Source organism: Capricornis sumatraensis, chromosome 17 (assembly GCF_032405125.1).
Source record: "Capricornis sumatraensis isolate serow.1 chromosome 17, serow.2, whole genome shotgun sequence".
Taxonomy (NCBI): domain Eukaryota; kingdom Metazoa; phylum Chordata; class Mammalia; order Artiodactyla; family Bovidae; genus Capricornis; species Capricornis sumatraensis.
In genome coordinates, this window is record NC_091085.1 from 44,002,638 (window position 1) to 44,017,932 (window position 15,295).

The 15,295-nt window shown below is 33.9% G+C and overlaps 1 protein-coding gene across 3 annotated transcripts in view; it reads left to right on the forward strand.

Moving 5' to 3' along the window:
- The window catches only part of FSTL5 (follistatin like 5), an 839,965-nt gene that overhangs the window by 533,740 nt on the left and 290,930 nt on the right, over window positions 1-15,295 (forward strand). For all 3 annotated transcript variants that reach the window (XM_068990059.1, XM_068990060.1, XM_068990061.1), the window contains exon 6: window positions 11,986-12,152. In XM_068990059.1, coding sequence (XP_068846160.1) covers window positions 11,986-12,152 — 167 coding nt within the window. The remainder of the gene's footprint in view (window positions 1-11,985; window positions 12,153-15,295) is intronic.

The window sequence follows — 15,295 nt, forward strand, 5'->3', positions numbered from 1 at the left end:
GTATGATATTTGTCTTTCTCTGATTTCACTCAGTATGACTATCTCTAGGTCATCCATGTGCTGCAAATGGTATCATTTCATTCTTTTTTAATGGCTGAGTAGTCCATTATCTGTATGTACAACATTTTCTTTTTCTATTCATATGTCAGTGGGGGTTTACTTTGTTTCCTTGTCTTGGATATCGTAAACAATGCTGCAACAAACATTGGGATACATGTATCCTTTTGACTGTATTTTTTTCTCCAGATATATGCCCAAGGGTGGGTTTGCAGTCATATGACAACTGCATTTTTTGTTTTTTTTAAGGTATCTTCATACTGCTTTCCAAAGTCATAGCCTTTTTTTGTTTTAAACATACATTATATTTAAGTTCAACCTCAAGGGCACTTAGTTTGTAGATGAATGTAAAACTAGAGCATAAGTAGCCTGATGGGTCATGAGACTTTTTTTTCTCTCATACTTGAATAATATCTGTGAAAATTAAACCCATGTGATTTTATATAAGCAATACCTTTCTCACCTTTCTCAAAGAAATCATAATGTATATTTATAAACCGGGTGAAATGGTGCCTATCTTAACATACAAGCACTTCAACAGCTCTTCACTAGTAATATCATCTGCAGGTTATGGAGAATTTACTAAAGGCCCGGTGTAGTTATAAGTGTTTTAAAACATCATATCTTATATTCACAATATTTCTAAGAGGTACCATCTTTTCATAAAAAAGAAAAAAAAAAAGAGAGACAGAGTTTAAATCACTGTGAAGAATCTTGTCAATAGTGTGCAATCGAAATCAAACCTGGTAAACCATCAAGCCATGTATCAGATCTGAGTGTTGCTGGTAATATAGGTCATGCCTTCATTCCCCATGCTATGAAGGCTCCTTTGTCAGCATGTATCTTTTTAAGACAACTACTGTACAGAATATCCAAAGATAGGGTGTTTTCTTTCTTCTCACCGATTGTGTTCATGAACCTAAACTCTTTTTGTGTCCTATTGCATTCGGGAAAGTTCCTGTCTGATCGCAAGATGTCTGGTGAAGCTTCAGTTATTTAATTCTTCCTTACCTGAGGGTACCGTAATTAGAAAAAAATTGTTAGGATCACTAAACATCTACTCATAGATGTGAAGATTAAATAAATCAACTACTTAGAACAATGTCTTGGCAAATGTCAGATAACAAGTGAGTGAAAATCGCTGAGTTGTGTCCAACTCTTTGCAACTCCGTGGGCTATGCAGTCCATGGAATTCTCTACGCCAGAATAGTGAAGTGGGTAGCTTTTCCAGCTGAGCCACAAGGGAAGCTCAAGAATACAGGAGTGTGTAGCCTATCCCTTCTTCAGCAGATCTTCCTGACCCTGGAATTGAACCCAGGTCTCCTGAATTGCAGGCAGATTCTTTACCAACTAAGCTATCAGGGAAGCCTTGTTGACAATTATTTCCATTTATTCTAGTCCTACAAAGAATGACTCCCTTGTTAGGAGACACTAAACTTGGTATAATATATATTGAAATATCAGTACCTTATTATCCGTGACTATATACTTATCATGATAAAATTGTCCAGTTGTATGCACTCCAATTTTTCCAGATCATAAAGTTGAGATTAACTTGACTACTTTGGGTAGCTAACCAAATTCCCTGTTGGATACAATTTTTGTTAGATCAGGTTTCAAACAAAAACTATTTTTCATAAAGAATTATTTTTCAAGCCGTTAGTGTCATACATATCATTGAATGAATGGTCTTATTCTTCAGTTTAAAATTCAACTATATATAATTTATTTGAAAGAAAGAAATTAAATAAAATGGAACAGAAATGTTGAATGGTAATTGTATTATATTTGTAAGACCACAGAAAGAATATCAAAATCATGAATAAATAAAAAGGAAAATGAGACTGCCTATTGTGAACATGTAAAACTACTTGAAGTATTGTCAAAATACAGTCCTGTCTATAATAACATAGTTTCCTTATTACTAGTTATAAAGTGAATAAGAATAAAATTCTACTTTTGAACATGAACCTTTTTGCTTCATTGTTTTACAGAAAAATCTTTTATGGAAAAGTCTTTTTAAAAAATATATCCCCATAGCTTTTAAATCCCACCAATGACAGAGAAAAAAAATGACCTTTGGTTTTAACTACAAAATACTTTTATTTATGTTTGTGATTATAAGTCCTTCTTTCTTTCAGAACTTGTGAAAGAAATAATTCTGTTCTCACTTAAATTCTCAGAAGGTTCTTCACTAGCGGCTTCTTTTCCTGAGGATAAACTTGGGATTTCTTTTTCCTATTCCTTATCAGATTCATTTTTCCACATTTAAACCTCTCTACTTTTTCCCTCTGTCCAGTATATTAAAAATTTTTTGAGTACATATCTATTGCTTCCTCTGCATCATCTTTATAACACTTGAATATTCTGCCATCTCTGTGTCATACTATAGGCTTCCACAAGGCATATAAATAACTGAGTCCTTGGAAACATGAGCTGGCAGGGAAAGTTTCTCTAGCTGAGCTTCATTTACCAATGCAGAAAGAAAGTTTTAGCTGAAACTATTTTTCAAGTTATGTAACAATTCATGTTGCGTCAAATTCTTCTTGACATTAGATTTAGTGATCCATACCAATCTGGAAGATTTGGCTTAAATTTGTATCTCACTGATTATTTGTATATTTTGAACACTTTTTCAGATTTTTCTTAGCCATGGATTAACTCATTCATAAAGCATTTCTTTGAGTCTCTTGTTGGTAGTTCTTTGGAGCTTTTTCTTATCAATTTTCAGAGTATTAATTCTATATATAAGAACTTTGCTAGCTTTGTAGATGGAAAGTATCTTTTCCTGCTTTGTGGCTTGCATTTTTGGTCCATTAATAGTATCTTTAGAAATCTGTGTGAGGGTAAGGAAGCAACAGTTAGAACTGGACATGGAACAACAGACTGGTTCCAAATAGAGAAAGGAGTATGTTAAGGCTGTATATGGTCACCCTGCTAATTTAACTTATATGCAGAGTACATCATCAGAAATGCTGGGCTGGATGAAGCACAAGCTAGAATCCAGATTGCCAGGAGAAATATCAATAACCTGAGATATGCAGATGACACCACCCTTATGGCAGAAAGAGAAGAAGAACTAAAGAGCCTCTTGATGAAAGTGAAAGAGGAGTGAAAAAGTTGGGTTAAAACTCAACTTTCAGAAAACTAAGATCATGGCATCTGGTCTCATCATTGCATGGCAAAAAGTTGGGGAAATAGTGAAAAAAGTGACAGACTTCATTTTCTTGGGCTCCAAACTCACTGTAGACGGTGACTGGAGTCAGGAAATTAAAAAACACTTTCTCCTTGGAGGACTCCCCTGGTGGCTCAGACGGTAAAGCGTCTGTCTACAATGTTGGAGACCCGGGTTCTATCCCTGCATCGAGAAGATCCCCCGGAAGAAGGAAATGGCAATCCATTCCAGTACTATTGCCTGGAAAATCCCATGGACAGAGGAGCTTCATGGAAGAAAATCTATGACCAAACTAGAAAGCATATTAAAAAGCAGAGACATTACTTTGCCAACAAAGGTCCGTCTAGTCAAGGCTATGGTTTTTCCAGTAGTCATGTAAGGATGTGAGAGTTGGACTATAAAGAAAGCTGAGTGCCAAAGAATTGTTTTTGAACTATGGTGTTGGAGAATACTCTTGAGAGTCCCTTGGACAGCAAGGAGATCCAACCAGTCCATCCTAAAGGAAATTAGTCCTGAATATTCATTGGAAGGACTGAAGTTGAAACTAGTTTTTGGCCACCTGATGTGAAGAACTGACTCATTAGAAAAGATCCTGATGCTGGGAACGATTGAAGGCAGAAGGAGAAGGGGATGACAGAGGATGAGATTGTCAGATGGCATCACTGATTCAATGGACATGAGTTTGAGTCAACTCCAGGAGTTGGTGATAGACAGGGAGGCCTGGAGTGCTGCACTCCATGGGGTCGCAAAGAGTCAGACATGACTGAACTGAACTGAACTGAATAGTATCTTTTGAAGAGAAGATGATCTAAATAATAATGTATCAAACATATAAATCATTTTGTAAAGGTAACTTTTTGGTCCTTATTTAAGAATAATTCTCTACCATAAGATTTTGAAGATATTTTATTTACATTATATATTATTATAAATATATTTATTGTTATTATAAATGTGTATAATTATATTATCATGCACTCTTGAAGTATCAAAGTTTTAAAATTGAATACATATTTAAGCACCTTGTTTTCTCACTTTTCCTCTTGTATCTTTAAGCTTCCATCTAAAATCATTTTCCTTTGCCTGAAGAAATGCCTTCAGAATTAAGACAAGTTATTAGACATATATTTTCTTACTATTTTTTGAAAGCATATTTATTTTAATTTGTATGTGTGTGTATAAAATTCTAAGATTGATTTTACTTTGTTTCATCACTTATATAATCCCAGTAGCTTCTTGTTCCTATTTGCACTCATGGTGTCAGTTACCTAACTCTCCTTACAGCAAAGTCAATCTGTATTTTTTCATCTACATAATTTTTAGATTCGTCTTTTATTTTCTTCAATGTCACTACTGTCTATGTGTGGATTATTCTAGTGTTACATTTGCTTTGCTTGATATTTGATGATTGTAAACCTATAGATTAGAGTCTCTATATTTAGAGAAATCTCTTAGCTACTATTTCTTCAAATACTACTTCTGCCCAATTACCTTTGTTTCTTCTAGGTTTCACATACCTTTTTGTGTATATCTCAAATTTTAATTTTCTGCTTTTAATTCTGTAATGTTTCTTTTAGGCTCTTTCTCAGTTTATGACATATTTTTTTTTTTATTACAGGTATAATCTGTTCTTAATGACATCAATTTAATTCTTAATTTCAGGTTTTTTTATGAGTTTGGCCAAAAACTTCATTTTGTTTTTCCATAAGTTGGCTCTAGTAGCACTTTGTTGTCTTTTTAATTTCATTCAAAGCAATTTTGTTTGATTGTATTGTGGCAATTATCACATCAATGCACATCCAGTTCAGTTCAGTCACTCAGTTGTGTCTGACTCTTTGTGACCCTATGGACTGTAGCACGCCAGGCCTCCCTGCCATCGCCAGCTCCTGGAATTTACTCAAACTCACATCCATTGAGTCAGTGATGCCATCCAAACATCTCATCCTCTGCCATCCTCTCTCCTCCTGCCTTCAATATTTCCCATTATGAGAGTCTTTTCTAATGAGTCAGTTCTTCACATCAGGTGGACGAAGTATTGGAGTTTCAGCTTCAGAATCAGTCCTTTCAATGAATATTCAGGACTGATTTCCTTTAGAATCAACTGGTTGGATCTCCTTGCAGTCCAAGGGACTCTTAAGAGTCTTCTCTAACACCACAGTTTAAAAGCATCATTTCTTTGGTGCTCAGCTTTCTTTATAATCCAACTCTCACATCCATACATGACTACTAGAAAAACCATAGCTTTGACTAGATGGACATTTGCTGCAAAGTAATGTCTCTGCTTTTTAATATGCTGACTAGTTTGGTCATAATTTTTCTCCCAAGGAGCAAGCATCTTTTAATTTCATGGCTGCAGGCACCATCTTTAGTGATTTTGGAGCCCCCCCAAAATAAAATAAAGTATGTAATTGTACATTAAAGTTTATCAAAACTGGTAATTTTTTGTGTAACCATTTTAATATTGAAGATAAAAGAAAAAAATCCAACATTGTGGGCATATTATATTATTTCAAGAAAGGTAAAAATGCAATTGAAATGCTAAAAGGAAAATTATGCAGTGTATGAGAAGTTGCTGTGACAGATTGGATATGTCAAAAGTGGTTTGAGAAGTTTCATGCTGGAGATTTATCCATCGCTGGAGGATGCTCCAAGGTTGGGTAGGTCAGAGGAAGTTTATAGTGATCAAATAAAGGCGTTAATTGAGAACAAACAGTACACCATGTGGGAGATAGCCAACATACTCAAAATATCCACATCAAGTGCTGAAAATAATATGTAACAGCTTGGTTATGTTTATCATTTTGATGTTTAGGTTCCACATATGTTAAGCAAAACAGCCTTCTTGATCATATTTCTGCAGGTGATTCTCTGCTTAAATGTAATGAAAACATCCTGTATTTTAAACAAATTGTAATGGGCGATGAAAAGTGGATATAATGTGCACCATAATGCAGAATGGAAGTGATCATGGGGCAAGCAAAATGAACCACCAACAACCACACCAAAGGCCAGCTTCACTCAAATAAACCGATGCTGTGTATATGGTGGGATTGAAACAGAGTCCTCTATTATAATCTCCTTCTGAAAAACCAAGTGATTAGTTCCAACAAGTACTTTTCTCAGTTAGACCAACTAAAAGCAGCATTTGATGAAAAATATAGTCAACAGAAAACATAATCTTCCATCAGGATAATGCAAGTCCACATATTTCTTTGTTGACCAGGCAGAAACTGTTACAGCTTCCCTGGAAGTTCTGATTCATCCACCATATTCACAAGACTTTGAACCTTTAGATTTCCATTTATTCTGGTCTTTACAAAATTCTCTCAGAAAAAAGGAATTCAGTTCTCTGGAATTCAATTCTTTTGTGACCAATGCAATATTTTCTACTTATATAATTTATATTTGGCTCTTTAATCAACTTATAATGTTTGTAGATTATATATTTAAGTTATTTTTTTAGAATTTCTAAGCTGATTTTGCTTTCATAAACCTAAATTTTACAAACTTGATGTGTTTGTTACTGTTGTTATTTTATTTATCCTTGTTCTCATACGTTGTTCAGTAACTAAGTCATGTCTGACTCTTTGTGATCCCACTAACTGCAGCATGCCAGGCTTCCCTGTTCTTCACTATCTCCCAGAGTTTGCTCTGACTCATGTCCATTGAGTCAGTGATGCCATCTTACCACCTCATCCTCTGTCATCCCTTTCTCCTCTTTCCTTCCATCTTTCCCAACATCAGGGTCTTTTCCAGTGAGTCAGATCTTCACTTCAGGTGGCCAAAGTACTGGAGTTTCAGCTTCAGCATCAGTCCTTCCAATGAATATTTAGGATTGATTTCCTTTAGGACTGACTGCTTTGATCTTGCTGATCATTTTCATAATTATTCCCATAATGCTATAGTCTTTTTTTGTGTGTGCTATGTGATCCTTCATTGTTTACTGGATATTTTATTTAAAATTTTTATAACAATAGTTAGATAAACTAGAATGATGTTAACTTAATATGGAGAGGAAGACTGTTTTATGAAACACCTAGACAAAAGTAGCCTGCAATTCACATGTTTATTAGTAGAGTGAGACACTTTAAACTCCTGTCACAGAGGGAGATGGTACCTATCCCATCTATTCCATGCCTCTAGCTATGAGAAACCACATAGGGCATTTAGGCTGCTCTGTCATCTTATGGTGGAAAAATTCCCAAAGCACTGTGACACCATTCAGGACATAGGCTGGGAAATTTCTCAATGTCTTACTTCTTTCCTAGTTAAGAATGAGAAAAAAAATTATCTCTTTCATATATTCTTTAAAATATATTCTGTGTGTTTAATTCAGGGTTATTTATTTGTTTGTTGCTATTTTATTTCTTTAGTGGAAGAGTTTGTCCAAATTGTCTAATACATTGCTATTGAAGAAGTTTCTAATTCTTATCTTAAATTCATTTTGTTTTGTTTTTTTAATACACTTTGTTATATAAGTATATAATAGTTTATAGATAATCAATTAGCATAAAACTCAACATTTTTTCATAATAAGTTAATGTATATATTGGCATGTCTAACTTAGATCAGACTTAACATTTATTTGGAAATCACTTATTTCTTAATAGACAATGCCACGATAATTTCCCAGTTAAAGAGCTTGTCATTGACTATGGTTTTCTTACTATGAAAATAATTAATTCATTCCTTCTATACTTCCTAAATGTCTTTTATTGTGATTTTTTTACATTATTATCTGCTTTTTAATTAATTAATAATTTCTGTTAGTGGAATAGAGAAGGGAAAATACATGTTATTTGAAAATATCACTGATAAAATATCTTCTAGGTATTCCTACAGTAGAAATTATAAGCATGATCAGCTCAATAAATTATGAGACTAATATTTCAATCAATTAAATAAGATATTCAACATAAGTATATACTTAGGAACTTGAAAAGATGTAGGTGTTAAGAAGATCAGAATTCTGTTTATGATAAATTATGATATACAGAATTGATTTTCAGTTACTAAAATGATCTTCTTTTATAAACTGGTGTTTCACAAATAGTCAAAATATTTTTTTCCTTTCTGTACTACTTGAAATTTACATAATATTTTTATTATAGTTCTTATTATTCTTATCAACTAGTTGCTATTGGAATAAAGTGGTTAAAGTTGTATTCAACTACTGTTGTCTGTCCAACTTCAGGTTCTTCTAGAGGAGAATTCAATTTTTCATGCTTTTGAAAACAAACGCTTCATACTCCTCTAAGTCAAATTGTGAAAGTATAAAAAGAGATCCATAGAAAAACTATTTTATTTCCTCTCAGCCTTTCCAAGTAAGAAGACAAAAGAAGCTGATCTGGAAATGGCAGCAATAGTCTTCATAAAACAAGATCAAAGGAAACACCACAACTAGACTCTGATATCTTCTTTGAATTCTTGAGACAGCTTCCAATAAGAGGCCAAGCTTATAGGTCAAAAAAAAAGTACTGACATGTTTCAAAAAGCTCAGTAATATCTGTTATATCTAACCTATGTGTTTTTACCTTTGGTCAGGACATTAAATGACTTGTTGTCATGTGATGCATGATTTTAAACAAGACCTTCAAATGAGCATTATCATTGGAGCTAAAGAGATAGAGTACTAAAATGAAAGATGCTGCACTGCGCATAACAGTTGCTTGCCTGTACATAACTAGCATAAGATATTTGCGGACAGAATGCAAAAAAAAATGTTATCATTGATATCTATCTACAAAGTTGTATATTAATTGTAACTGATATAGAATCAATTTTTTTATATTTTTTCTTTGAAAATCGTATTTCTAGACTAACAACTATGATCACTAACATACACACAAACGCTCAGATACAATCAATCTCACCTCTTTAAACTGACTCACATAGTTTCATAACTATTTTTGTGAATGTATTTCTAGGTATAAGCATCATTTCTCTATGAAATATATGAATGTGACATATTTTATAAACATTTTACTTACCATAAAAGCATGTTGAAAGACCTTAGAATACAAGAATAACAATATTTAACATTTGTGATTTTTTGAGACTAAATCTTAGTCTGGTAATAACTAAGAGAAAGATGATTAATGATGAGCATGTCAATTTTGCAAATAAAATAAATCTTGCAGCTAAATTTTCTTAAGGAAAGCATCACTTGATTTTGAAGAATAACGTAAATATAATTATATTTGTGCATGTAGCTCTATATAATTATTAAGGAAAAGGTGAAATGTGTAGCATGAAACCTGGAGGAAAAATATCTAAAGATTTTTAAAAATACATATTAATTAATAGCATATATTACTGAGATAATTTTTAAAATCATTTAAAACCATAATCTCCAAATTAACATAAAAGTTTTTGCTGTGCATGTTAATATTCCCTGGGTGAATAGTAATTCTTAATTCTAATTAGGCAAGCTCTCAAAAAATTACATTTTAAAAGGATGTCCTACATAATGTTATGCCAAATCTCGGCATTTATTTTAAAATATTCATGTTATCTAATTAGCATTGTAATATATAACTACCAAAAGCACAACTATTTAAATGGCCTAAGACCTAATACCAGATGCAAAAGTTTAGTGAAGTTATTTCAAGGTGATTCAGTACCAACTCTATTATTAAATGTCAGAATAGCCAATGTTAACATTCTGTTTTCAGAATCAAATGTCTCATTATCTTGTACATGATTTTATGAGGAACCAGAAACTGAAATTCAGCAATGCTAATGAAAATTATTAATAATTCTTATGTGGTACCCTACATTATGTTATTACTTTTATGGTTTTCTGTCTTCCCTTTAAGTTTGTAATATAAACAAAAAGACATAAAGATACCCTATCTGCAAATATCAAAAATGTCATGTGTCTAATTAGTTAAATATATTTTCTTTTAGAGATTTTATATAATTATATATCTATAGAGAAGTACAACAGAGTGAATATTACAGAAAAGATAATTGAACATATTCCCTATGGTCTTATTACTCAGTGAACATTGAAATAAAATGTGAATATGGATAAACGTCATTAAGGAACATTAAACTGTCAATACAAATGACTGGCCAAGACACTTGTTCCTAATTGCTTTCATTTCATTTGGTGATATAGGAACAAAAGAATAAATTTGACTGAGTCTCTTCTGATAGGGTTTTTCAATTTCAAAAGATTGCCTACCCCATTCTTTGACCACACAAAATAATGAGGGCTTGAATAACTATGACTTTTAGGTTTAAAGACAAGATTTTATATAACAGCACTTAACAAGTGCATGTAGGGGACAATATGTTAAATACTGGCCTTCTGAGACAAAGATGTGTGCTATTTTTGATGTTACAATTTTTAATAGTACCAAAACTTCAAAGAACTGTTTGTTGAATGCGCTCTGTGTGCTAAGTCGCTTCTGTCCTGTCTGACTCTTTGTGACCCTATGGACTGTAGCCCTCAAGGCTTCTCTGTCCATGGGATTCTCCAGGCAAGAGTACTGGAATGGGTTGCCATTTCCTCCTCCAGGGAATCTTCCTGACCCAGAGATAAAACCCACGTCTCTTGTGTCTCCTGTATTGGCAGGCAGGCTCTTTCAATAAAATTCATTTGATTAGCATTTAGCTTCCTCCTTAAGAGGTAGACAGGATTCAGAGAGAGAAAAAAAGTTCAAGTGGTGAAAAGGAAGGGAGCAGACAGCACTAATTGTACCTGATAATATTGATTGCAAATTAAAAGCCGCCACTTTTGACAGTCAATTCCCCCATCATAAAAAAATATATCATCAACAGCAACAAAGGAAAAAAAGACAATTATAGTCTCTCCACTTCCACAGAAATTTCAGTGAGAATAGTGATTTTGCTCTTTCTTTCCTGAAAGAGACTGAGCAAAATCAAAATGCACAACTCCATCATAGCATAGAAACGATAGCGAGCCGGTGAATGTCATTTGAAAACTAAAGGGCAATTGTCATATGGATGAAGACAGGGGATTATCCTAGGCATTTCTCCTGAATGACACAGTTCACTCCCAACATTGGTAAGGATTGTCTGGAATCAGGACAGGAAAGCAGATCCAGATTCAAATTATATTTCCTCCTATAGCATTATGATTATAAATATGTTAATGGTTATTTAAATATATGTAAATTTTATGAATAAGGAAATGGCTTTACTGTACTCACACTGTGTGATAGAGGCAGCTGACAGAATTTTAGGAAATTGTTGTTTAGTTGGTGAACTTCAGTTTTTCCTCCTTCAACTTCCCAAATAAATCTTACTCCTTTAGAGTCAATTTATGTTTCCCAGCATAATGATGCATTTTACCCATTCAGCTATGCTAGTGTTCTGTGAAGCCAGCCAGCAATGATCTCACCTCACCCACAATATAAATCTATCAGTGAATAAACAACATCATTTTTATTTCAATGCCAGTGACACACTACATGTCGATTTGGCAGTTAAATAATTTATCTCTCTTCTGGGTGCAATCTGCCAGGCTTATTATAACTCTACTCCTGATATTCATTTCATGTTTAATAGTTCTGTGCCTCATGAGGATGCCTGTCAATCAATGAAACTGAAATGTCATTCTGACCTTTTATTGGAAACAATTTACTATTTTTCTCATTTCATCACAAGCTTTTCTCCATTTTATACAATTTAAAAGCTTTAATTAGTTGTATTCAGAAACTTTGTACTAATTAACTTTACAAAACTACATGCTCCTCAACATTCCTGACATTTTATCTTTTCAGAGGTTATCCAGCTGAGTCTGCCTGAAGATCAGAAACTAAGCATCACAGCGGCAACAGTGGGGCAGAGTACCGTTCTGAGCTGTGCCATTCAGGGAGCACTGAGACCCCCCATCATTTGGAAGAGGAACAATATTATTCTCAACAACTTAGATTTGGAAGACATCAATGTGAGTACATCAACAGAGGTTGTGTATAATTTGTGTATCTTGTGATATAATCTAGACCTTGTGAATTCTGAGGAGCTTAATGAAATCAGATATTACAATTCAAGAGAATTATTACACTGTCATATCCATTCTACTATCTGGAAGGCATTTATTGAATATTTAAAATTATCCAAATCACTTGTTTAAGCATGGTAAGCACGTTATATACCACTGTGTTGGTGAAATTGCCTCAACTTAAATCATAAGGTTCTGGCTCTAAGAATTTCTGTAATTACCAACAACTAATTAAATGGCAACCCACTCCAGTACTCTTACCTGGAAAATCCCATGGATGGAGGAGCCTGCCGAGCTACAGTCCATGGGGTCGCAAAGACTGGAACATGGTTGAATGACTTCACTTTCACTTTTCCATCTCTATATACTAGCTATTAGAGTTGCAACAGCCTGTAGCTTATGAAGTGTTAAAGTGGGTAAAGGCAGTTTTAGCTTCAAATACTTCATAATGTGTTAGAACAACACATATTAATAAAATAAATAAATGGTTTATTTCCTGGAATGAAGGAATATATTTCATCACTGTTTATACCTAGAGATTCAGAATCTAAATTCAATAGGGTACAGCCCAAGTCATGAGACAAAACCTGAACAACTGCAGGAAATTAATTTCTTCTTTCCATGTTGTCTGTTGAAAATGAGCATGAAGAAGTGACCATCACCTTAGATGATGGAAAGAAGTGAAAATTGTATGCTATGGGATGTCCGTAGAAAGGAGTTGAGCCAATTCTTTTCCTTAGTGATATATTTGTGTATAAATTTTAGTTATCTTTTTACTCTTGCTTAAGAGAGCCATCACCTATGCACTTATTCTTTGCTACTTTATAAAGAATCCCTAAATCACAGGTGCGAGATATTCACTCATATTTGTTACATTTTACTAATACTCTTGTTTAATGTCTTCGAATGCTTCAAAAGAGAAATGCCTCCAAATTTATAATTTTTTATTTTGATAAGATTTTTCTAACTTTGCTTATATCTGGGAAATTTCCTCAGGTTATATGGAAAATAATGTTTAATTTGCGAAGATGCTAAGACACTTTGTGCCATAATCTCAGGATCATTCAAAATTGTTTAAGAGGCATGGCCTTAAACAAAATAATCTCAGATTTGTGTTATGGATTATTGTGTTTGTTTGTTTTTTAATTGAGGTAAAATGGTATATAATATTTTGCTTGTTTCAGATGTAAACCATAAAGCAATCAATCTTTGTACACATTACAAAGCAATTACCATAATAAGTCTAGTTACCATCCATCATCATGCAATTGACCCCCTTCACTCATTTCCCCAACTCTTTTACCCTTTCCAATCTGATAACTGCCCATCTGTCCTCTGTGTATACAAGTTCTGTGTTGTATGTTTGCTTTGTTTTTTATACTCCATATATAAGTGAAATTGTCTGATTTATTTCATTTAGCATAACACCATTTGGTCTGCTATAGAAAATGACATTTCCTTCTTTTTATTTGGCTGAGTAGTATTTGCTGTGTGTATATTTGTGTGTGCGTGTGTGTACCTATATATGTATGTGTGTATGAGAGGGAGATAGAGAGAAAGAGAGCTCTCCTCAGTTGCATCCAACTGTTTGTGACCCCATGGACAGCAGCCCACCAGGCTCCTCTGACCATGGGATTTTCTGGCAAGAATATTGGAGTCAGTTGCCAAGTGGATCATACTGACTCAGGGATTGAACTCATGTCCCCTGCTTCTCAGGTGGATTTTTAAACTGCTGAGACATTGGAGGGAAGCACTCAGCAAGTAAAGAATCTTCCTGCAATGCAGGAGACACAGGAGATATGCATTCAATCCCTGGGTCAGGAAGATTGCCTAGTGGAGGAAACGGCAACTCACTCAAGTATTCTTGCCTAAAAGATCCCATGGAGAGAGGAGCCTGTAGGGCTACAGTCCATCGAGTCACAAATAGTTGAACATACCTGAGCAACTGAGCACACACACACACAAATATATATGCATCACATCATTATCCATTCATCCATGAATAGGCAGTAATTTGCTTCTATATCTTAATGTTTGTAAATAATGCTGTATTAAACATAGAAACACATATATCTTTTTGAATTAGTGTGTTCATTTTCTTAGGTTAAGTACACAGAAGTGGAATACCTGGATTATATGGTAGTTTTATTTTTAATTTTATGAGTAATCTCCATACTGTTTTCCATAGTGGCTGCACCAATTGACATTTCTACTAAGAGTGTACAAGGTTTTCCTTTTTTCCACATCCTCTTTAGCACTTATTATTTCATGTAGTTTTGGTAACTGTCATTCTAACAGGTGTGAGGTGACATCTTACTGTGGTTTTGATTTGCATTTGTCTGATAGTGATGTTGAACATCTGTTTATGTGGCTGTTGTCAATTTGAATTTCTTCTTAGGAAAAATATCTATTTGGATTCTTTACCTATGTTTTTGATTGGATTGTTGGTGCTTTGCTATTGAGGTATTTAAGGTATTGATATGTTTTGGATATTAACTCCTTTACCAAGCATGTGGTTTGAACATATTTTCTCCCATTCAGTAGGTTGTTGTTGTTGTCTTTTTTTTTTTTTTTTTTTTTGCAGATGGTATCCTTTGCTGTCTAGAACCATTTTATTTAATGCACTCTACTTGCTTGTTTTTGCTTTGGTTGCTGTTGTTTTTTGGCTAAAGGCCCAAAAATCCACAAGAAGTGTGATATCAAGGAGCTTTGCTGTTGTCGGTCAGTCACTCAGTTGTGTCTGTGACCCCATGGACTGCAGCATGCCAGGCTTACCTTTCATTCACTATCTCCAATAGTTTGCTCAAACTCTTGGAGCTTAGCACCTATGTTTCCTTCTAGAAGATTTTATTGTTTCAGGTATCACATACAAGTCTTTAATCCATTTTGTATTTATTTTTATGTAGGGTGTAAGATAGTGGTCCAATTTCAGTCTTTTGCATATGGCTGTCTAATCTTCCCAACACAGTTTATTTAAGGGACTATTCTTCCCCATTGCATTTTCTTGGTTTCTTTATTATTAATGTTATTATCTGTGAGTTTATTTCTGGGCCCTTTATTCTTTTCCACTGATACATGTATCTGTTTCC